The following is a 25,044-nucleotide window of genomic DNA, read 5'->3' on the forward strand; positions in this document are numbered from 1 at the left end:
CAGGTGAAATGAGAATTTTGTTTCCAAGGTTTAAACAGTTGATGTAATCCCCACAGGAAAACTTGAATCCAGAACAAGATAACCACACAGTCTTAAAAATTTCTCTTGGGTTTTTTTTCTTCTTTTCTCACAGCTTGATCATTACTCTCCAGTGAGCTACAGCCTACCAAGTTCATCTGACACGTTGTTCAATTCTCCTAAGTCTCTCTTTCTAGGAAAAGTGATAGGTAAGCCTTCTGTTTATCTAAGAATTTTTTTAAATATTAAGAATAAAATGATTGTTATAGACAAGGCTCACAATACTGAATTTGAATTTGAAAAGTCTGATATTCTTTTTCTCAAGACTGAAAAAAATCATGTCTTTTCCACAGTAGGAAAATTGAGTAAGTCTTACATGGTGAGTCCCATAATACAAAAGAGAAGATATGTTGTGGCCTCATTGGTTGTGTCTGCTATGTGATTCCCCCACCCCTTTTCTTTAGCCAATAGTAGCTTAGATTTTGGCTTGTAACAGAAATTTCTGGATCAAAAAGTTCTGTACTAGTGAAAATGTGGAATTTCCTCTCTTTTCCCCAGGGTAGCAGAATATCGTTATGATGGGGGGGATTTTTCGCTATTACCTATTTTGTTTCCTTCTAAGTGAATTGAAAGAGTGACAAGATGGAGTGTATTACAAACTTTCTGTGAATCAGTTGCATTCCATGGCAGTCAAAAAGATGAATGTAGTCTTGAGCATGACTAGAAAGAGGAAAGGGGTCAGGCAAGAAAATGGCAAGGACTGTAAGACTGCATCTGGATATTGTATGTTCAGTTCTGGAAGGATATTGATAGAGTGGAAGTTACCGATTAAAGAACAAGTAGGATGGTAAAGGTTCTTTATCAGGCCATATGAGCATCAGGTAAAGGAAACTGGGGAAAAAGTTGTAGAAGAGGGCATGTGATGCCTTGCTTCAAGTATTTGAGGCGCTATTTTGCGCTTGACCTCAGGAGGCAGAACTAGGAACAATGGGTAGAAATTGTAGAAAAGAAAATTCAGGTTTTATGTAAGAAAAAATTTCCTAAGTAGCAATATCTAAATGTGGAACAGGCTGCCTCAAGAGATCATGGGTTCCCCTTCATTGAAAATCTTTTGAAAGAAGCTAAATGACCAATTGTAGGGTGTGCTATTGAGCAGAGGTGTCAAACACATGATCAGGGAAGGACATGGTTTCCAACACTCCCAAGTGCTGCCAAGCAGATCAATAACAGAGGCTAACATTTATATAGTGCTTACTTGTGCCAGTATGTTAAAAATATTATCTCATCTGTTAGTGTCCTAAACATTTGACAAATATCTCATTTGAAACTCACAATAAACCAGGTAAGTAGGTGTTATTATTATCCCCATTTTACACAAGAGGAATCTGAAGGTGACAGGTTGAGTGACTTTCTCAGGATGACACAACTAATAAGTGATGGAAGTTAGATTTGAACTCAGATATTCCTAACTTCAGGCCCAGTGCTCTCTACCTACCATGCCACCATTTGAGAAATATTTAGCAAAATAAATAAAAATATAGTATGAATGAATACTTTGAGTGTCATTCAATAATGACCAAGAGGTTAAACTGGATTTCCATTCAGTAGTTCCTTGTTTAGGTGTATTTGGTTTGTTCTCTAATATCTCTACCTCCTTTATGAGTTTTCCCTATAAGTTTTGGTGTTCCCTATAAGAAAAGTTTATCCACTTCTACTTTCATTTTTTAAAGTTTCATATTTTTGGTAAATACTCAAATGGCAACAAATCCATAAAAATTGGAGCAAAATATCTCCTCCCCCCAAATATGGTGGTTAATTTAAGAGTGACTCCACTCCCAGACAAGGATCAAATAGTGTCCAGGTTAAAATGTGAACGAGGTGTCTTAAGCATTTTGAAAGACTTATTGGAAGCCAAGAAGGATGTTAACATCCCCCATGAATCTGAGTAGAAGTTGTTATAAAAGGAGATAATTCTTGGATGAGGAAAAAGAGATTCCCCACCTGGACCAAGTAGGGAGACAGATGATGGGACAGCAAAGTGAGAGAACAGCCTGAGAGATGGGAAAGGAAGGACATTCATGGAAGATCCAAAGTGCAGATAGAGGCTGACAATAAGTCCTATTTCACAATACAGAGAGAAGAGATGGAGAAATCATGATCTCTACAGAAAGAAGGTGGAAAACAATAGCTTTAGCTGGAAAGGAAAACAGTCATGCTTAGACCATAGTTTCAATAAGAAGTCACTTAGGCCTATACTTGGAGCCCAAATAGGAAATAATTTTATTCTTTTAAAAACCAAAAGGGCTTTTAGATAGAAGTACAGTCATTCCTTCCACATTGCAACTTTCCCCATCATGGTTTTGATACATGGCAGATCGGCATAAGAGATTAAATGAGAATTTGGGAGGAGTTTTGTAGAAGCCTCAGACGACATGAAAACTTCAGCAGATGACACAGAAAAAGTTTAGACATTCAGAAATACATAAAACATATGTATGGTTTTGTATATCAACCCAAATTTTACAGTAAGGTACTGTAAACAACCCATAAAAGAAAAAGAAACAATTCAGACTTCTTCTCTGGCACAAAGGGAAGGCCAAAAAAATTTATGCAGATTTTCTAGATCAACCCCCCCAAATGTGGAAGGGATAATTGTAGTTTGGGTTAGCTACAAGGAAAATTGGATCACTCTCTAAAGGAGCCTATGACTTAAATCCTAATAGTGCGTGCCTAGAAAGGACTATTTGTTCTTTTAAATCTGTCTAAAGCAAAGTGAGTAACATGAACTGTGTCTATATTCAGCCTTAACTATAAAAGATCTGTAGCCTGAAATTTCCTTTCATTGTAATAAAATTTAGTTGTGTACTTAAATAAGTTGTATAGGTCAGATTTCAGTTGACATGGGAGAAAAGGAGACCACTGATGAAGTCAGAGAGCATGATGCAATGAAAGGTCAAAAGTTTGTAGGGTGGAGAGCAGAATTTTTATGGAGACATCATCCTCTCCTCTCTCCCTTGGGTGGTAGCCATGAAAAGGAAACCTGAGATCTAACATCAGATGAGATGAGATCCTGTAGTCCCATTTCATCTCATAAATAAATGAAAGTACAATACCACAGCTATCAGGAGTCAAGATAAAAATGGAAAAGAATTCTATGAAAAATGGCTATGTCACTGTATTTATGTAGTTGCATTGCTTTATTTTAAAGAAACCTTTCTCTCCTGTGGTCATCTTCCCCAAAGAAGGTTGTTATTGGAAAGTTTCCTTGGTCATAACTGCCATTTCTTAATGCCAGGAAATATGAGCATCAATCCTTCTCCTCCTACCCCCCAGATCCTGACCCAAACCCTGCCTTGCATATGGTCCTGAACTGTCCTAGCTAACATTCCAATAAGGGGGCATTCCCTGGGGCAAAGAAAAAAGACATGGAGGGGAATCTGCCATTCTCAAAACTCCCAGTGTTTGTAGAGGGGGGCAGTGGCAGATCCAGATACTTGTAGTGGTTGTTTGTTTTTTAAGTATGGGAGAGAACACAGTGTCTGCCAGGAACTCTGCTATTTCACTAGTTCCAAGAGAAACTACTTTAAGAATCCAGTGATGAACAGGCAGTCTGGTTCCAGAGGAAATCACAAAGTCATGTAATTCCCCTCCAGAATCTGGTGAGGTATAGTAATGACATGCAGGGTGAAGATGGATAGTGCATCTGCTGGCTGAAGCACTCCTCATTATGGATGCCGCAAATGCAAAGTAGTCTCCCCACCAGAACAGAATGAGAAAGGGTTGAGGGAACCTCTCTTTGTGCTCTGACTTATTAAAGAGAATAAAGAATTCCTAAAGAGAAGGAATAAATAATCTAGGAAGGATATCAGAAATTTTTTTAAAAAGACCCTCCCCCCCAAGGTTGACAAATGGAAGAAGAGGGCACAGAGAAGGGGAAGCTATAAGCTACAGCATGGTGTAATGGGAAAGATTACTGCCCTAAATGTCAGGAGATATGAGTTCTAGTCTCCACTCCATCACTAATTAGCTGGGTGTCTCTAGGCAACTAACTCAGTCTCTCTGCACCAGCTTTATTTATTGTAAGAGGAGGAAGATAGTATAGTGGATTTATACTTGGAATCAAGAAGACCTGAGTTCACATCCTGTCCCAGATACTTCCTAGCTGTGTGACCTTGGACAAGTCATTTAACTTTTCTCAATCTCAGTTTCTTCTTCTGGAAAATGGAAGTAATAATAGCACAAAGTTGTGAGGATATAAGATAACTTTTACATTTAGTCAGTGATGTGGTACCATAGACAAAGTGCTGAGCCTAGAATCAGGCAGACCTGAGTTCACATCCAGCCTCTGACATTTACTAGCTATGTGACCCTGAGCAAGTCATTTAAACTTGTTTGCCTCCATTTCCCTAATTGGAATGGAGATAACAACAGCACTTGCCTCAGTGTTGTTGTAAGGATCAAATGAGATATAAAATTATCTCAGAACTTAGCACACTTCCTGGCACATAGTAGGTACTATATAAATGCTTCTTCTCTTCCTCCCTTCTCTATTCTCCCCATTTGAGGAATCTTAAAGTGTTGTATAAACATTAGCTATTATTTTTATTGTCATCACCTTTTAAAATGAAGTAGTCAGCTGAAGGGTCTCTCTAGTATTCCTCTCTGCTCTAAAATTCTAATTTTCTGTTTGATATAGACAGTGTGTCTTAATTTCAACACATCTACCAAAGCCCTTCATTATACCCTTAAGGAAATATTGGAGAAATGTGAGCTGGCTAATAGTAATTGATCAGCCAGTCAATCAGCAACCACGGGCCCTGGAAATACAAAGAAAGAAATGAAGCAGTCAATTGTTGCCAAGGAGTTGACCTTCTAACAGGGAGATAATGCACAACCACTTAGAAAATGAATAGAGTAGTTTGGGATGAAGAATTCTAGCAGTCGGGAGGATCCGGAAAGACTTCATGCAGGTAGGGCTTGAGCTGATGTGAGGGATCTGTGAAGAAGAGGGGAAGAGGAAGTGCATTCTAGACATGGAGGACAGCTAAGAAAAGGTCATGGAGAAGAGAGAGGAGGGTCAAGGGTGAAGAATAGCAAAAAGGCTGCTACTGGTAATGGACACATTGTGGTTTATTGTGGTTTGCAAAGAATTTCGTATGCTTTATGCTATTGGCTTGATAGTAAATATGCTACAATTAAGTGAATCTTAAAGCCCGTTGGGTGGCCACTTCCCAAGATTATTGACTACTAAATTGATATCAGTTATGAAGGAGGTCTTTGTTCACCTGCCACAGAGCTCCAACCTTGGTTCTGTTCCTGTTAAGTTTTATCATTCTGGAAAAATAAATAAAAAGAAATGCTTATCACAGTTGAAAGTTATACAAATTTTCAAAGAAAATCTAATAAAGCAAAGAGATAAATCTACATCTAAACTTGTCTTGACAGTTTGAACCAGTGGGCCCAAACCAACAAGATGACGCTTTAACAGTGATAAATTTTCATTCTTCCATTTAAGCTCTGAATATCAGCAGCACCCAGGTACAGAAAGAGAAAGTCCTGACAGGAGCCATTGGTCAGGGAGGGGCTTGGTTGCAAAGTGGGGGAGACCCATGTATTATAATTGACTGTGATCAGAAACATTTGTTTTGCATGGTCATCAAAATTGTCAGTGTAATTTCAAGCAAAACTGATAGAAATGTGGTAGCCAGATAAAGAGATAAGATCATCTCACTGCCATGTGCATGTGTATTATGTTCATATCTGAGTGATACATTTTAATAATAATTGTTACTTCTGTACAGCATTTCTAAATTTTATAAAGCACTTTTCTCATAAACTCTCTGTGAGATAGCTAAGGGTTATCATCATCTCCATTTTACAAAAAAGGAAACTGAGGATCATCACTTATACAACAGCATAGCTAGCAAATTTCAGAGCTGACATCTGTGCCTAAGGCCTCTGACTATGTGTCACTTGGATATTGACACACTGGAGCATGTCAAGAGGAAAACTATGATGATGAAAGATCTGGGAATCAAGTAATATAAAGAATTTTGAGCAAGCGAATGGCATTTATCTTGGAAGATAAATGACTTGGCAAGAACGCAATAACTCTTCAAATATTTGAAGGGCTATCAATCAGAACTGAAAACAAATGCATTCTATGTAACTTCCAGAGTATAGCCTTAAAACCCATAAGGAAGAGTTATACAGAGTCTTTATTAGAAAGAATTTTCTAATAATAAAGCTGTCCAAAAGGAAAATGATATGTACTGTGAGACAATGAACCACTCATTGCTTACAGTATTTGAATTGAGGATGGGTAAACATTTGCCCTATTATAGAGGTAATGAGTTCATTTAATGAAAGGGATACTGTCTTGGACACTAGAGTTATTTCCAAATCTAATATTTTATGATTCTTGGTAATTTTCTTCACCATCCAAGTAAAGAATTCTGGATTTAATTAAAGAAGGCACTTAAGTCCTCTCTAGGAAAAGTCCATTGTTTAGTACAAAGGGGATAATCAAGTTTAAAATTCTTGATTTTTTCATGTGTATCTGGATTGCTGACCTCTGACCTAGGCATACTCTAGAGAAGGTACTGTCAAGCAAACAACTTTTTCTTCTGCTTATGACTCAGGTTGTTCACGATCACATCCCATTGGCTCTCTGCATGCATGAAGACTTTGGGCAACATAGGCAAGCACAAAAAATCCCTCATAAGAGCACTCATGGAAGGAGTAAAATATACCAAGAAATGCAAAGAGATAAGCCCCTAAGAACATTTGGCACCTAGAACCAAGCTGAACTAACCCACTATGATGAGGTCTTCTAAATCAGGGCTTCTTAAAACTTTTCCACTCAGGACCCCTTTTTGCTTTTCAGAAGCATTTGTTGGTGTTGTATGGTCTGAGGGCATGTCCTGTGCAAAGTGTGATGCATGTGTTCAAAACCAAGGCTGCAGTGAAGTTGCGCAATGTAACACCAGAAACACCTTAGATTCATTACACTTTTGATTTTGAATTAATTTTTGGTCATTACGTGTCCAGAAACCTTTTCACTGTTGCCAAATTTTTGAAATCCCCCATTGGATTGAAATCCACAGTTGAAAAAGTTCTGTACAGGGTTTCTTAAACTAGAGTTCATGGACTTAAAAAAATTAGAACAGTATTTCAGTATAATTGATTTCCTCTGTAATCCTCCCTGTTTTATTTTATGCATGTAAAAACCTGTTCTGAGAAGGGTTCTATTGTTTTCAGCAGACTACTAATGCTTCTTAATGCAGTGTGAAGAGAGCTGGGTTCCAAAAATCCACAGTGAGATTCCTTCTTGTTACATGTGCTAGCTGAATGTAGCTACAGCATGAAAGGAAGGCTGATGCCCTTCTCTGGAATATTAGTCATAACTGCTGCCTTCCTGCTTCTGCAGATCAGTTGCCTTCCTTTCTCTGCTGTGTGTATGTATGTATGTATGTATAATATACATATACTAAAAGCATACATATATACATATATCTTGCATAGAAAATATATTACATTATTCTAAAATTCACATTTGTAAATCATTTTTTGAATAGCAATATTCATCATAATCAGGGATTTATCTGGCTCTGATACAGTCCCTTTATTCTGTCAGTTTATTCTAACTGTTCATTTATTGTTGTTATTACAGTAAATTGTGAATACAATATAAAGCAAAGACAAAGAAAGGTTCTTCTGGGTCAGTGTGATAAACTATATGAGAGGCTCGCTTATTGATATAATTTAATTGTTCCCTTGTGAACTATTGACATTGATCAACTTCCCTTTATAGTTATTAGTAAAGATTCCAAGAGGGGGCCTGTGGGAGAAGTCAAGATTAACTGTCTTTCATTTGTATTGAATGTAGTTTGAAAGGCATACTGATGCCAGAATATACCCAGAAATGCCAAAGCCCCATTATACACTACAGCTCAGAAGGTCCAAGAGTAGCCACTGAAAGATCTCTTCCGTGTTAGGAATGATAAGTGATACAGAGCTCCTTGCCTTTTTTTCCTATAGAACTCTTTACCGTATTACCTTCTAGAAATTACTCTTTCTTTGGGGCTTCCTAACACAGCAGGAAATGGCGACATTACCACCATTCTTTTCTTAGTGTTTCTATGTGGCTATGAATCATGGAGTATAAGATCTCAGAAGAATTAGAAGAGTCAGTAGGGAACATAAGGAAAATGAAAACATATGCTAAGTAGAAGTAGGTTGCAGTATGAAAATTTGTGCATGAAGGGGGAAGCTGCTATAAAAGAAACAAAGAATGTAAAGGACATGTATGTATGACCTGGAAATTGTTTGAGTGGCTCATGTAGGCTGAGTGTGAGATGATAGAGAGATAGCTGGAGTGCTACCTGGTATCATCCCCCACATCCCCCATTGCCATACATCAAAAGAATTAGAGAAAGTCTTCCAGTGCCCAGGGTATGTGTCTGCTGTGGAGGATTTATGGAGAGACAAACAGAAGAATTAGGACGAAAAGGTCTGGTGAAATTGGAATGAGCCTTGGTGCAAGGAGTTCCCATCCTGAGGACATCATGGGTCCATATGATAATGAAAATAATAGCATTTAAGTAATACTTTTAGACTTATAATAATAATAGCTTTTACACAGTGCATTTGGTCATCACAACCATATAAGTTATGTGCTATTATTATTCCCATTTTATATATGGGGAGACTGCAGCTGAGAGATATCAAATAACCAGCTAAAGGTCACACAGCTGGCAAGTGTATGAGGCAGGATTCAAATTCAGGTCTTCCAGACTCAAAGTTCATCTCTTTGTCTTCTAAAACCACCTCACTTTCCAAGAGTAGATTGAAACTGAGAAAGAGTTGTTGGGGAAGGGAGTAAATTGTGTTATTGACACAAAAACAAACATTTATTTTTCAGCATCTAACCAGATCTAGAAATTATTCATTCCACTTAAAATGTTCAGTGTGATAAAGGCAGAATAAAAAGATAATTAAACTATAAAGCTTTAGGGAATGGGGTGTTCTGTTTAACTGAGAATTAACTAGAAAATCTTTCTATTTCAATATAAATGTAAATGAACATTTCCTGCATTAGTACATTATAGCGAACATAAGAAAACTGGATCTCCTTTGATGATTCAAGATCCTACTGGGCTTTGGGACCTTCATTAAGTAAATCATTTATGATGGGACCTTGCCTTGAGCATTATAAACACTTGGTAAATATTTGTTAAACTGAACTTTGTTGTTGATGCATACATTGCTATAGTTGGGAAAGGCAGAAGATAGAGGAGAGTAGGTTGAATCTTGAAACCCTTGGAAGTTTTGAAGTAAATCCCTGCTAGATAGCAGTTTGTTTCTTTGTAATTTATCTTTATCACCTAAAAGGTAATTGCAAGGGGTGGGGTGAGGGGAGGGGAATCTGCTTAATTAACATTTCTAGTTAGTTAGATTCTATCTAATCAAGGTTTTACATTTTTTCCTTTTTTTTTTTTTCACTTATTTGAGACAATGAAAAACAGAAATGGAAATCTTTGTAAGCTGTGCCAGAGGGGAAAAAATAGCATTTTGTGCCCTCAGGAAAGTTCTACATTTTTCTCTTGTCTAGGAAATACTTATTATTACATCATTTTAAAGTCAGCTAACATCAGATTTGATATGTTGGGAAGTCTATTTAGAAACATAGTATCCTGGTTCTTGTTCTATAAACTGGTTAATTTTTTAAATTGTATAATTTAAATATTCATTCCTAAATAACTCACCAGCTTGTGATGTCATAATCTTTGCCAGCTGGTCAGTTATTTAACGATGGAGGATATTTGCAGACCCTGAGTTTTGATCATTCCAGGAAGTACAAACCCTATAAGGTCCTGGGAAGGACCTTTCAGGATGGAAAATCTTCCAGTCCCAGCAGTAGACTGTGTCTGTTTTCTGAGATCAGTGCAACTCAGAAAGGAGATGCTTACCAATGGGAGCCCCCTTGACCTCTCCTTGAGTCCTTGAGGTACAGGCTCTGGGAATCCCCCTAGGACTCTGTTAAATTGTCCCATTTGATGAGGCAATTGCATGAGGCCTTAAGCCTTACATTGTGGCTGGCCCAAGCCTCTGTTACTACACTTCCCACCCTTGAGCCTATCAAAATATCAATCCACCTACCATTGTCTGTAGTCTCCAGGTAGCCTCCAGCAACTTCCCACCCTTAATCATTCATTGACCCTCCCCAAATTCCCCCTCTAGAGCACCCCTAGATTCTTCCCACAACCTTTTGTATATAAGACCCCATCTTGTCTCCTTGTCTGTGAGAGCACCAAAAAATGACCTAGTACAGGCTTACTCTGTATCCTTGAGGGGACTAAAACACCAGGATGTAAAGAAATCAGGTACCAGTTCATTTGAATGGATGTAGGGGTGGCATTGGGCACTAAGTGGCTCAGTGGATAGAGGGCTGAGTTTGGAGTCAGGAAGACTCCTCTTCCTGAGTTCAAATCTGGACTCAGACATTTACTAGCTGTGTGACCCTGGTCATGTCACTTCTGTTTCACTCAGTTTCCTCATCTGTAAAATGAGATGGAGAAGGAAATGACAAACTGCTCCAGTATCTTTGCTAAGAAAACCCCAAAGAGGGTCAAGAAGAGTTGGAAACAATTGAAAAATGACTGAACAACAAGAGGCAGCATGATATATTAGATAGAGAATTGGACTCAAAGTCAGGAATGCCTGAGTTTGAGTTTTCCTTCATGGTAGTGACCACATGGGCCTCAACAAGGCAGCCTTTGCTGATGCTAGAGAAGTTCCTCTTGCAGAGTCATGCATATCTTTGAGTAGCCCAGCTTTACCTGGGATTTATCACCAATAATTTGAAGGGAGAGTTCTCCTACCATAGAAAAATAAATGTTTGCTTGGAAGAGTTATTTAGTCTTTTAAGAATCCATAGTGTGTGAATAATTTTGCTATAAAAAAAGGCATTAAAAGTTTACAACAGATATTTCTTGTAAGTGCTGTTTTCTGGCAGAAAGCCTTTGCAGAATCTTGGATGTCGTGTCTCCATGACTGGGAAGGAAAAGAGACTCTGTGGCAGAGATAATGGTTGGGTTTTTTTAAATGTCTTTAAATACTGCTATTAATAAGACTCTATTTGTGTGACTGTCCAATTGTATTAAACCACCACTACCACTACATCTCTCCTCCCCTGAAAATAAGTATCTCAGGATTTTAACCTTCAGAAAGAATCTTTTAATAGTCACTAAGCCATAACTCAGTACATTTGAAAAACTCATACTCCCTGAAATAAAATTGCTGTACTCTCTTTATCACAAATTAGCGTTTAATGTCTGTCTTCACAAGAGACATAGACTACAGAAAAATGCCTTGATTACTCCAGGGTCTCCTTGCAACAAATAATCCTTTTGTGTTCTTCTGAGAGAGTCCCAGTTTACAAATAGGGAAAGGGAATAAATTATTCCTCCTGAAGTCATTTTGGGAAAACCAAAATAAAAAACATACTGTGATATCACGCAGTCCAACAAAATAAATTTTTGGAATAATCAAGGATCCAATTTAAAATTTTTAATAAAGACCCATGGAAGAGGCCCATTGAGTAGTCCAGATCAGAGAAGAATTCCCTGTTGATGGAGAATGCCTGCTGATATCCCCATTAATGGACCATTTTGTGCTGATGATCTCAAGTCCTAAAACCCAGAAGAGCTTCCTCAATGTCACTTTTAATTGTTCTAAAGCAGGACCAATTAACATGTGCATCATGGACCCCTTAGGCAGCCTGCTGATCCCTGCATTGATAGAAATAATATAGTTCTCTGTAATAAGAGTTAATAATAGCTAACATTTATATAGAACTTTCTATGTGCCAGGCACTGTGCTGAGGTCTTGACAATTACTATCTCATTTGATCACTCTGGGATATAGTTGCTATGAGTATCCCCATTTTACAGATGATGAAACTGAGGTAAATGAGGCTAAGTGACTTTCCCAGGGTCATACAGTCAGTGCCTGAGGCTGAATTTTAACTCAGGTCTTCCTGACTCCAAGCCTACTGCTCTATCCACTATACCATCTATATACCCCTAATATGTTTACATTTGAATATAAATACAATACTTTTCTATACAGGGCCCTGCTAGACCAAGAAGTAGTATATTTGTTATCTTGTCCCTCAGGCTTGCAAAGTAAAAGATAATTTTTTTCTCAAAAGAATTTTTGGATATTAATAGAAAGGTTAAGGGGGCAGAGTCAAGATGGTGGAGTAAAAGCATGACCTTCTAGAAGCTCTGGCTTCCACCTTCCCCAATCAATGTAAAAAGGGAACTCTGAAAAAACTTTGGAGCTGCAGAACCCACAAAATGACACAGAGAAGCTAACCTCCCACTGAGGACAGCCTGGCAGGCTGGCAGGAACTGGGCAGCACAGCGCTCTGGGAGCTGAGCCCAGGCCCACAAGCCAGAGGTTTTAGCCCCAGGGCGGGCCTGACCAGCTCCAGCAGGAGGGACTCCAGATCAGCAGCAGCTGTATCCCTTTCCAGATGCGAAAGACAAAGTGAAAGGTCAGTGCAGTATGGACTTTGGGACCCAGTAAGAGGGAGTAAATTGGCTTTTGCCCCCAGGGTGAGAAGCCACTGAGATGGGGCACAGCCAGCCAGCCCCGAGTGGCAGCTTCAGCTCCTGGCCTGCAGAGTGTAGGGGGACCAAGTGACCACTCTGAGGGGTAATTGCTCTTGCTTTAGCCTGCTTGGATCTGGATTGTAGTCTAGGGTGGAGGTCCTGGGGTGTGTGTCCAGCTTGCCAGAGCGTGGGGAGGCTTCAGAGAGGGCACCCATCTAATACCTCCAGCAGCTGAGAAAACCCCAGCGTTTGGGACGAAAGCTCCCCTGTCTGGTAGCAGAGTCCTACTGTGGCAAAAAGCCTAGGGGTCAAGTGACTGAGGGGCGATATGACCAGGCAAAGGAAACAAAGCAGACAGGAGATTCCAACTTAGACTCCTATTTTGAGGACAAAAAGGAGCAAAGCATGGAACAGGAGGAAGATAGTGAAGTCAGAACTCCTGCACCAAAAGCTTCAAAGGAAAATACGAGCTGGTTACAGGCCATAGAGGACCTTAAGAAGCAGATAAGAGAAGTGGAGGAAAAATTGGGAAGAGAAATGAGAACGATGCAAGAAAATTATGAAATGAGAGTCAACATCCTGACTGAAGAAAATAACGCCTTAAAAAACAGACTAACTCAAATGGCAAAAGAGGCTCAAAAAGGCAATGAGGAGAAGAATGCCTTAAAAAGCCAAATTTGCCAGATGGAAAAAGAATCTCAAAAGCTCACTGAGGAGAATCATTGCTTCAGAATTAGATTGGAGCAAATGGAAGCAAATGACTTTATGAGAAATCAAGGTGCTATTAAATAGATCCAAACAAATGAAAGAATAGAAGGCAATGTGAAATATCTCATGGGAAAAACCACTAACCTGGAAAATAGATCCAGGAGAGATAATTTAAAAATTATTATTGGACTACCTGAAAGCCATAATCAAAGTAAAAATCTAGAAATCATCCTCCAGGAAGTTCTCAAAGAAAACTGCCCTTCTGTTTTAGAACCAGAGGACAAAATAGAGGTTGAAAGAATCCACCAATCACCTCCTGAAAAAGATCCCAAAAAGAAAATTCCTAGGAATATTATAGTCAGGTTCTGGAATTCCCAGATTAAGGAGAGAATATTACAAGAAGCCAGGAAGAAACAATGTCAATATTGTGGAAACACAATCAGGATAACCCAGGATCTGGCAGCTTCTATACTAAGGGATCAAAGGGCTTGGAATATGATATTCTGGAGGTCAAAGGAGCTGGGATTAAAACCAAGAATCACCTACCCAACAAAACTGAGTATCACGTTTCAGGGGAAAATATGGTCATTCAGTGGAATAGAGGACTTTCAAGCATTCTTGATGAAAAAAACAGAGTCGAATAGAAAATTTGACATTCAGGTACAAGAAGCAAGAGAAGCATGAGAAGGTAAACAGGGAAAAGAAATCATAAAGAACTTATCAAAGTTGAACTGTTAACATTCCTACATGGAAAAACAATAATTGTAACTGATGAAACTTTTCTCACTATGAAAATAGTTGAAGGGAATGTATACGTATGTCTATATATGAGGGTATATTGGCATATGAATACATATGTGAATGTGTGTGTATATATGTTTACAGGTATACATAGATAGAGGGCACAGGACCAATTTAACAGGAAGGGATGATACTTAAAAGGTGAAATTAAGAGGTGAGAGAGGAATATAATGAGAGGAGATGGGGAGGTACAGAATGGGGTTAACTATCTCATATAGAAGAGGCAAGGGAAAATGGTTACAATGGAGGGGAAGAATAGGAAGGCAAAAAGGAATGGGTCAACTTTATTCCCATTAAATTTGATTGGGGGAGGGAATGAAATACACACTAAATGGGTATCTCACCCTACAGGAGAGTAGGGGCGAAGGGGATGAGAGGGAAGGCAGGCTGGGGGGGAAGGAAGTTGGAAGCACCCACTTTGAAAAGGGACTGGATTAAAGTAGAGAATAGAACAAGTGGGAGGTGGGATAGGAGGGAGGGAAATATAGTCAGTCTTTTATACTATATCTACTATGTTATTGTTTTGCATTAGCCACACATGTACAACCTATACTGAACTGCTTATCTTCCCAGTAAGGGTGGGTGACAAGGGAGGAAGGGAGTGAATCTGGAATTCAGTTTTAAAATCAAATGTTTAAATATATATATATACTATTATTAATACTATTTTACATGTAATTGGGCAATAAGATATACAGGTACTGGGGCATAGAGATCCACCATGCCCTACTGGAAAAGTCAAAAGGGGTATGGTAGAAAATATGGGAGAGAGCAGATTGGAGGAGGGGATACCTGTGGGACTGCTATTTTGGGGCGGTGGGTAGGGGAAAAATGGGGAGAAAATTTGTAACTCAAAATCTGGAGGAAATGAATGATGTAAATCAGAAGTTAATAAAGCATTTGAAAAATGAAAAAAAATAGAAAGGTTAAAATGGTCATTTAAAATCCTCTAAAAATCAAGGGGCGGCCAGGTGGCTCAGTGAGTAAGAGCACTGGCCCCAGTGTTGGGATGACCTGGGGGATCAAATCCTGGCTCAGATGCTTAGCACCACACCCAGAAATAACTGGCCGTGTAACCTTGAGCAAGTTACTTAACCCTAATTGCTTTAAAAAAAATCCTCTAAAAATCATAAAGTGGGTGATGCTAATATTAGCTGAAACAAGGATATTCAGAAGGCATTCTGATGGCGTTTGAGAAGGTACATGAATAATTTGATGTATTTATTTTCTCCAAGGTTCCACTTTGCTTAAAACTTCATGGCTCAAGTACAAATTCTCTGACATTAAAGTCCTTGAAAACCCAGTTCCAGCCTACCTTTCCTGGATTGTTGTATATTATTCATCTTCACACACTATGCAGTCCAGTCAAATTGACCTCCTTGCTTTTCTTCAAACACGAAATTCTATCTCTCACCCCTGCACCTTTGTATAGGGTGTCCTACATGGCTGGAATGTACTTTCTCCTCACTCCCACCATTTCTACTTGCTGTCATTTAGTCTCATCTGTCTCTATGTGATCCCGTGGGGGCTATCTTGACAAAGATAGTACTTTGCCATTTCCTTTTCCAGATGAGGAAACAGAGACAAAGAGCTTTATGTGACTTGCCCGGAGTCACACAGCTAATAAGTGTCTGAGGCTACCCAGGTGCCCTTAAATGTTGTTGTCCTTCAGTCATTTCAGTTCTGTCCGACTCTTCATGACCCAATGTGGGGTTTTCTTGGCAAAGCCACTGGAGCGGTTTGCCATTTCTTTCTCCAGCTCATTTTACAGATGAGGAAAAGAAGGCTTGTTACTTGCCCAGGGTCACACAACTAGTAAGTGTCTGAGGCCGGATTTGAACTCAAGAAGATGAATCTTGCTGACTCCAGGCCTGGTGCTCTATCCACTGCACCACGTACCTAACCGTAGAATAGCTTAGAACTGCTAGTTTCCTTCACAGCTCAACTCATGTCTCCTCCTGCATGAGGCCTTTCCTGATTCCCTTAACTGCTTAGAACACTCCCTCCCCAAAGTACTTCGTCTTTATTTTGCCCATATTTTATATGATCCAGGGGTGGGAAACCACACATGTAGCCTTCTAGGCCCTTGGGTGTGGCCTTTGGACTGAGTCCAAGTGTTACAGAACAAATCCTTTTCTTAAGGGGATTTGTTCTGTGAAGTTTCTGTGAAACCCAGTCAAAGGGTTACACTTGAGGACCTAGAGGGCCATGTGTGTTGCCAAGGCCTCAGGTTCCCCAGCCAGATAGACTTGTATGAGTACATATTATTTCCCCATAGAAGGTAAACTCCTCCAAGACCAAGGATTGTTTCATTTTTCTCTTTGTATCCTTAGCACCTAACAGAGTGTCAGACACAAAGTAGCTTAGCTCTATAACAAATACTTCATTAATTGATTAATTGATTGATTCAAATTCTGTTCAATAAAAATTAAATATTCCCGAGCTCAAGAGCTTATACAGCCTGGTGGAAGGAGGGATTCAGTATGTGCACAAAAAAGTATAAAAGCAGTAACTCGAGGAGAAGGAGGAAACACTCACAACCAGGGGGGTAGAGAAGGAGGCCCCTGAGCTGAGCCTTCAGAACCATTCTTGGAGGTGGAGTGGCACAGAAAGTACATCGTGCACAGGAGGGTTAGCTGCTAGAGGAAATCCATGGAGGCAGGACCAATCTGATGAACAGCAGCAGTCCAGTTCAGCTCTAATGTACTGTGCTTAAAGGGTAATAAAAGCTAGCATAATAGTGAACATTTATATAATGTCTTGAGGTTTGCAAGGAGCTTTACAAAGATATCATTTTATCCTCACAACAACCCTGGGAGGTAGATGCTTAGTATCCCAACTTCACAGGTGAGAACACTGCAGTAGAGATTAGTTTTTCAGTCTTTTCTTCAGTTGTGTCTGACCCTTTGTAATCCTATTTAGAGTTTTCATGGCAAACATACTGAAGTGGTTTGCCATTTCCTCCTCCAGTTCATTTTACAGAAGAGGAAGCTGAAGCAAACAGGGTTAAGTGACTTGCCCAGGGTCACACAGTTAGTAAGTGTCTGAGACTGGATTTGAACTCAGGAAGATGAGTCTTCCTAACTACTGGTCCATCACTGTCTACTATACCACCATGCAGCCCTGAGTAAAGATTAAGTTACTTACTAATAAGTGTCTAAGACAAGATTTGAACTCAGTCTTCCTGGCTCTAGCACCAGCACATTATCCACCACACTTCCCCCTTGGGGATAGTGTTCAATAAATCTATAAAGTTAGATTAGAGATAGGTGAAGTTACATTCTACTCCCCTGAACATGGTCAGATGAGCTTCAATAAACAATAGTTGTTTAAGTTACTCCAACTTATACTCAAGCACTTAGGAACAAAAAAAGAAAGAAAACTAACATTTCAGCATGGTATCCCCAATGTATAAAAACACAACAGTACTACCGTGTTTCCCCGATAATAAGACCTATCCCGAAAATAAGCCCTCCCCTTACTGTGTAAGATTCCTCTAAAATAAGCCCTGCCCCGAAAATAAGCCCTATTGAGATTGCTACTGTAGTGAAGGTGATCCCCTGCACTACACACTACATTACGGTACCCTCTGTATGCACTGTCCCCCCCCCGTGAAATGCACGCCGCGCTCCGAGCTGCATCCAATCAGAGCTGCAGCAGTGAGCGCGTCATCCTGTTCTTCCCCAGTGATTTGCTTATTGAATAAAGGTACATTTTTTTTGTTCACATTTACCTGTTTATTAAAATTGCTGTCAATGTTCATTAAAATAAGCCCTCCCCTGAAAATAAGCCCTCTGATGTTTTTCTGTCCAAAAAAAATAATAAGACAGTGTCTTATTATCAGGGAAACACGGTAAGGGAGCTTAGAATGATAACTGGATCAGTGATCAGACTCAAGGTAAATAATTGGTATCCGTTATTTTCACCCATGTTTCTCAATGATTAATAGTAAATACTTATTAAGCGCCTGTGTGCCAGGCACTGTCTTAAACATTAGGAATACAAATAGAAAAAAAAAGAGTCCATACCCTCAAGCAACTTACAATCCAAATGAGGAAAAAACAAATACAACACACACAAAACTGAAAGTGGGGTGAAAGAGAAAGTGCCCAACTTTGGGTCATGGTAAAGAAGTCCCAAAGTAGTGCAGCTTGGAAAAAAATGAGGAGACGTCTAGACTGAGCTGTGTCCTTAAAGGGAGGGCTTGGAGTTCATGATCCTATCCTCCAGTCAGAGAGGCTGTCAGTTATGGACTCAAGGACAGCTGTTGGTTTCCATTGTTTTCAATTACATCTCTCAACTTCCTTAGTCTACCCAGAATATATATATCTTTTAAAAGATTTCAACTGATCAACTATGATAGACCTAGCTCTTCTTGGCAATGCAGTGATACAAGATGATTCCAAAAGACTCATTATTGAAAAACTATGGAGTCTGAATGCAGATCAGAGCATAATATTTTCACTTTTTTTGTTGTCTTTTTTGTTTTTTCTTTCTCGTGTTTTTTTTCCCATTCCGATTCTTCTTTCACAACATGAGTAATGTGGAAATATATTTAGTATGATTATATATGTGTAACCTGTATCAGATTGCTTGCTGTCTTGGGGAGGGAAGAGGGAAGGGTAGGAGGGAGAAAAATTTGGAATTCAAAATCTTAGGAAAATAAATATTATAAACTATCTTTGCATGTAATTGGAAAAAATAAAATATTATTAAGTTCAAAAAAAGATATCAATTCCCTTTGCTTCCCTTGAAATGATGACCAACTTATTACCAGTAGACCTGTTCTGAGGGAACAAGGCCTATTTCCTCTTCATTAATGACATCATCAGTAAGTCTTCTGCCAACTCTGAGCTTAAAGAATAAGACTTCTGAGAAGAGTCTCAACCAACATTAATTGGCATATAAGCTCTCATTTAACTCAGTTAATAATAACTAGCATTTATTTATCTCTTTAAGGTTTGCAGAGCACTCTACAAATATTATCTCATTTTTTCAGTACCATAGGTATTTGCTAAATGCTTACTCATGCTACAGAAGAGGTAAAAGCCAAGACAGAACGTTGGGACTTTTCTGAGCTATTTTATTTTGACTGGTAGGTGGGCAATAAGCAATTATTAAGCATTTATTGTGTGCCAGTGCTAAGTGCTTGGGGGCTATGGGAAAGTTGTACAAATACAAGCAAAAAGAGAGATAGGTCCTATCCTCAAAGTGCTTACATTCTAATTGGGGAAGATAATTATTAAAAAGGAGCTAGTGAGTGGAGAGGAGGGAGAAGAGAGCAGGGGGATGGTGGCTAAGTTAAAAAAGTCAGAAGCACAGAGTTGGGGGGAAGGGGAGCAATGAAAAATTTTGGTAATGGCCTGGGTCCATTACCAAAATGGAGGCCTATTCTCCACTGGGACTAAAAATAATGAAGTGAATTAATACATCACCCATCATCCTCACCCCTGCCCAGACCAAAACAAATAAACCAAAAAATTATAATCTCTCTCTCTCTCTCTGTCTCTTGTCTGTCTGTCTCTCTCTCTGTTTCTCTCTGTCTCTCTCTGTTCCCCCCTCTCTCCCCCCCCACTCTTTACCTCTCCCCTCATCTGTCTCTGTCTTTTACCATTTTCCCATCTCCCTTTCTCTTTCCTTCTCATCTATCTTTCCCTCTCCCTCTTTCTCTCTCCTCTCTGTATCTGTCTCTTCTTCTCTCCCTCCCTCTGTCCCTTCTCCCCCGCCCTGCCTCCACCACCACCAAGCATTTCTCCAGCTATTGTTCGCGTCTGAATACTGAAACACATAGAATGGCAATGAGACTATTACCTGATTTATCTCAGAAAAATGCACTCAAAAACAATAGCAGCACGAAAATCACAACAAGCTCTTAGGAAACAGTTTGTAGGGCAGGCTCGCTTGTCTCTCCAGAGTGCAGAGCTGTATAAATGAAGCAAAGGACAGAAATGCGGGGAATCACCAAATCTGTTCTCAGCAACAATGAATGGTTCAGCACCTGTTCCTCATGGGCTTTCACACAGCCTGCTTCTTGGTGCCTCGGTTTCCCTCCCCTGCTATAATTTATGATGGCAGTAGTTATGGTGGTACATTTATTGGGGACCCAAGTACACTCATTCCCATCTGAAGATTTTCACTCCACACTTTCCTCTTCAACAGATTATATTCTCCTTCTTTCTTCCTTAAAAACTGGAGAGGGTAGATGGTCTTTCAGAGGGTCCCAGGCTGTCACAGTGTCAGAGCAGCTATATAGTACAGTCAAGTCAGGGAATGCTGGATAATGGTCACCAACTGACATGATCTTTAGTATCTTGTACCATTCATAAGAACAAATGACTTATAGCCTAGATAAGTGATATCAAAATCAGATAGAAATAGGGGTTACTACTCCATGCATAAGCATCTCTGGGGGCTGCGTATTGACTTTAATTTTAAAATGTAGTATTATCTATGTTTTATTGTATTTTCATTTATTTTGTTAACTCTTTCCCAATTATATTTTATTCTGTTTTCTGTGGCATTCGGGAGTGTTGTAGGCTTCATGTTTAATACCTCTGGCATAGAGAAAACACACACACACACACACACACACACACACACACACACAAGACCATGAAAACTCTTTTTCTATTGTCTCTAGCAGCATAATGGAGCTTTCCAAAGCTGAAAATGTTTGTTCTCTCTTTATGAGATTCCAGCCACAAGCAGCCATATGGTCAGGTTATTATGAATTTTTATATTTTCCTATTCAGCACAGTTGCAACAGGTTCCTTCCTATATCTGCAGTGTGAAATATCACAGAGATTTTGAGTTGATTTCACATCAGTAGTAGGCATGTAGTTAAATGCCAGTTTGTGAGCTTGACATAAGTTGAAATTTTCAAACAGAGCTGTCTGTTAAGTAGAATAGGCTGATATGAAAGATTCTTCTTTTTTCCAAGTCTTCAGGCACAAGTTGGATGACCTTTTGTAAGCATGGGGTAAGAGGGGATCCTGGGTTAGGTCAAGGATTAGATTAGGTGGTTTCTGGGGTCCTATTAACCCTCAGGTTCTGTCAAACTAGGATTAACTTATACTCACTGAACTTTACTCATCTTAAATCGATTGGGTTTCTTTTTTTTAATTCTTTTATTTTAAACTTAAATGCTAAAACTTAAATAGACAATAAGAAAAGAAAAAGAAACATATTATAAGCTTAATACTAAAACTTGAAAAGAAAATAAGAAAAGAAAAAAAGCATTGCCATTTGCACAGGAGAACATAAGAGAGGATTCAAAATATACATCAATAAATTTCCATTTTACAAAAGCCTAGGGGAGGCTAGGTGGTGCAGTAAGTAAAGCACTGGCCCCAGAGTCAGGAGGACCCAAGTTCGATTCCGTCCTCAGACACTTAACACCCACACAAAAAAACTAGCCATGTAACCTTGAGCAAGTTACTTACCCCCAATTGCCCTCCAAAAAGAAAAAAAAAACCCGGCTATATAGTCAATGGGGTTTCTTACCATACTTTCTCTAATGCAAGACATCATTACCTTTTCTGTGTTGTGGATCCCTTTGGCAATCTGGTGAAGCTTAAAACTACTGTGGTTTGTTGCCTGCATTTATTACTGAAAAAAATGCTAAATTTAAGTTAGAAATAGTGAAAATAAAGATGTATTTTTCCATACCAAGTTAATGGAGTCCCTGAAATATATCCACTGACCCTTTAGGGGATCCTTAACTCTGGATTAAAAATCTCTGTTTTAACATATTATTCCCTCCACCACTTTTTTATGTTTTAAAGCCTAACTGTTCATAACCTTCTACCATATTTTCCCTGAAGAACGAGCTTCTTTTCTAAATGAGTGTTGTCCTTGACTATCAAATTTTCTCTCTTGGCAAAGAGATTAGATTTTTGTTGGCTAAGGTGTTTTCTAGATTCTTTAACTTTCTCATTATGACCATCGATTTATATCAGTTCTACTTCCATAGAAAATGGTAATAGTCTTTCTTAATAGTTGTTCTTTTATTCCTATTTTTACTGTTAAGAGGTCATTTAAATAGGTCAAACTAGAGATAAAGTCATATTCTATATATCTTGTTTTTATTCTTCTAATTTTGTACTTATTTTAACCTTTTCCCTCACAAGTTAATGGCTTAACTATACAATAATAGCTACTTTAGAAATCAATCCATTGGTAACTAGTTATTTCTTATCTGTGCAAATATAATAGTTTGTGGTTGTTGTTGTTATGTCATTTGGAACTCACATGTTCACTCTTCCCAGCTTTCTCCACGAAGGAAGAGACATATGAATTCTGCTGTAATTGTTTTCCCCCAAAGCACAATGCCAAGTAAAATCCCTTAAGGAAAACCACAGAGCTTGTGAGGAAAATGGGGATAGAGGCACAAAGCTTTAAAAAAAAAATCCTTAGCAGTTACATGTGAAAAAAAAGTGGGAACTTAATAAAAATGGTAGCACAGTTTTGTTCATGCCAGGTTGTTAAGAAATAGACAGATACTAGAATAATTAGTGGCTTTGTCTTTGGCCTTGGGCTGCTACTAAGCCAGCATCCAGGGCAGTTTAAGTTGAGCAGGCAGAAACTCCTAGTAGGCGAGAATGGGGGTAGTGTGAACCAGCCGTTGTCTGCTCAGAATTCCTAGAAGGTATTCAGTAAATAAGACACTTTACCTTGACAAAATCCTCAAGTTTGCTTGTGGAAGTGGCCATAAGAAGGATCGCAGCCTGTTAGTTATTGTAAAGTGGGGTAGTTTTTTTGCATTCTTGCTCTGTCTCAAGGAAGAAATCACAAAGAAGAAAACTCAAAATTACTGTAATGCTCAAAATGTTCCCTAATACATCAGTAGTGTTGCAACAAATTTGCATTTTTGAAATGTGTTATAGAAGAACTGACTGTTCTTATAGATGGACTTCTATACATGCCTCTGGGTTCTTTCATTTCTTACTCCTAAGTCATATTTTCCAGAATCTCTGTCCTCACCTTTTCACTGAAGTCATTGAATATTAGTACATATTGATTTTGTTTTAAAGGGTCTTTTCAATTCTTTACCATCTTCTCCTATCTCCTTTGTCCTCTGCAGCAGAATTGTTACATGAGATGCAAGCAGTTTTATGCAAGTGGTTTTACCAAATGTTCAGGGGCAGCCAGGTTGTGCAATGGATAGAGCACTGGCCCTAAAGTCAAGAGAACCTGAGTTCAAATTTGACCTTGGATACTTACTAGGTATATGACCCAGGGCAAGTCACCTAACTCTTATTGCCTTCTCCCTACGCTCTGCCCCCCCCCAAAAAAAAATGTTCAGTTTGTCTAATAATTAAATTTTAAATCCATTCGTAGAATGTCAGAGTCAGAAAGGATTTGGATCTCAGAGGTCATCTGGTCCAATTAATATCCATTCTTTCTACAACCTGCTTGCAAGTGTTTATATAACTTCTCTTTAAATAATCCCAGAGAAAACTATTCTGACTTCATTGTTTGTCATCCATGAAACCCCTAGACCTTTTTTTCTTTTTAACAGGAACTATAGTCCAGACATATACCTCTCCCGCCCCATGCTATAGTGGTACAACTTACTTTTTATAACCAAATGTAGATTTTTACATTTATCCCAATCAAATTTTTAAAACTAGTTTTATCTCATTATAATCTTTTGGGGTCCTGATTATGTAATCTAACATGTTGACAACCTTTTTGAAGTGGTGTACTAGCAAAGCCTTTGCTTGAGATTTAAGAAGCACTATGATCCTTTCAGCAGAATATTCAGGAATCAATCATCTATTGAGGTAGGTTTACTAGAAAATCCCAGTAAGTCTTTGTTCCCCAATTCCGTGGGTACAACTGAGATAATTCAATTCAATAAAAAAAATTACCAAGTATTTACTAAGTGTAGACTGCTGTTCTGTGGAAGGTGCAGATATGAGTAAGAGATGGTTCTTTCCCTAATAGAGCTGAAAGTCTACTAGGGGCATAGTACATAATTATAATACAGTGTAACAACTAAGTGCATTTGCAAAAGTGTAAAAAAGAATTACTTGCATTCCAGGGGTCAAAAGCTATTCTTGGCAAAAGATAATAGGAAAAGTTAAAAGATAACATTTCAGTTAAACTCTAAGAAGAGAGTAGAAATTCAACAGATGAAGAGGAAGAAAGAAATTTCAGATAAAGCAAACACCAGTACAAAGGTCAATAGCCTTCTACAATAACAAAAACCAGAAGATGATTGTTAAATTATTCGCTATGTGTCGGGTCCATTGTGAGACACCAAGGAAGTAGTTCTCAAGAGGATCCCTGAGAATTTTTCAAGGGATCTGCAAGGTCAAGACTCTTCATAGTAATACCAAGATATTTTCATTTCTAGCACATACAAGGTACTTAATGTTTAGTGAATTGAAATAAACACAGCAAATATGGATAGATACAACTCACATAAACAACAGCTCTTGGTATTAGAGGATTCTCCAATTATTTGAAAAAAATGTAAAGGAGTTTTAAGATCAAGAAGTTTGAGAGCTACTACTACTACACAAGGGATGCAAAGAACAAAATAGCAATTTCTCTTGATAAACTTTTCTTCTATTGGGAAATAATTTTTACCACCATATTTGGCAATTTTTATTTTCTCCTCAAGGCTATTTAAAAAGCCACTTTGGGAGGATTTACTTCTCTTTTCCTTTAAAAAAAAAAACATTAACCGTGTTTCTATGGAGGTTTTTTGTTTCTTTTCAAAAGAAATATCTCAGACCCACATTGTTAAATGACATGATAAACGGGGAGCTCTCCCCATCTCTCTCCCTACCTCACTCATGGTGTTATCATTACCAACATCTGCTTATAATGAACCTCCTTATCTTTCCCTGATATGATAGCTATTCCTTTTAATGATATTTCTTCCTGA

General features: G+C 38.6%; 1 protein-coding gene across 1 annotated transcript in view; it reads left to right on the forward strand.

The window, feature by feature from the left end:
* Positions 1-25,044, forward strand: part of LOC138156879 (contactin-associated protein-like 2) — a 2,167,135-nt gene that overhangs the window by 2,024,065 nt on the left and 118,026 nt on the right. The window contains exon 21 of the mRNA XM_069082365.1: positions 134-227. Coding sequence (XP_068938466.1) covers positions 134-227 — 94 coding nt within the window. The remainder of the gene's footprint in view (positions 1-133; positions 228-25,044) is intronic.

This window comes from Petaurus breviceps, unplaced genomic scaffold (assembly GCF_028583685.1).
Source record: "Petaurus breviceps papuanus isolate PSGF00001 unplaced genomic scaffold, PetGlider_PUasm1.0 110, whole genome shotgun sequence".
In the NCBI taxonomy this organism is placed as follows: domain Eukaryota; kingdom Metazoa; phylum Chordata; class Mammalia; order Diprotodontia; family Petauridae; genus Petaurus; species Petaurus breviceps.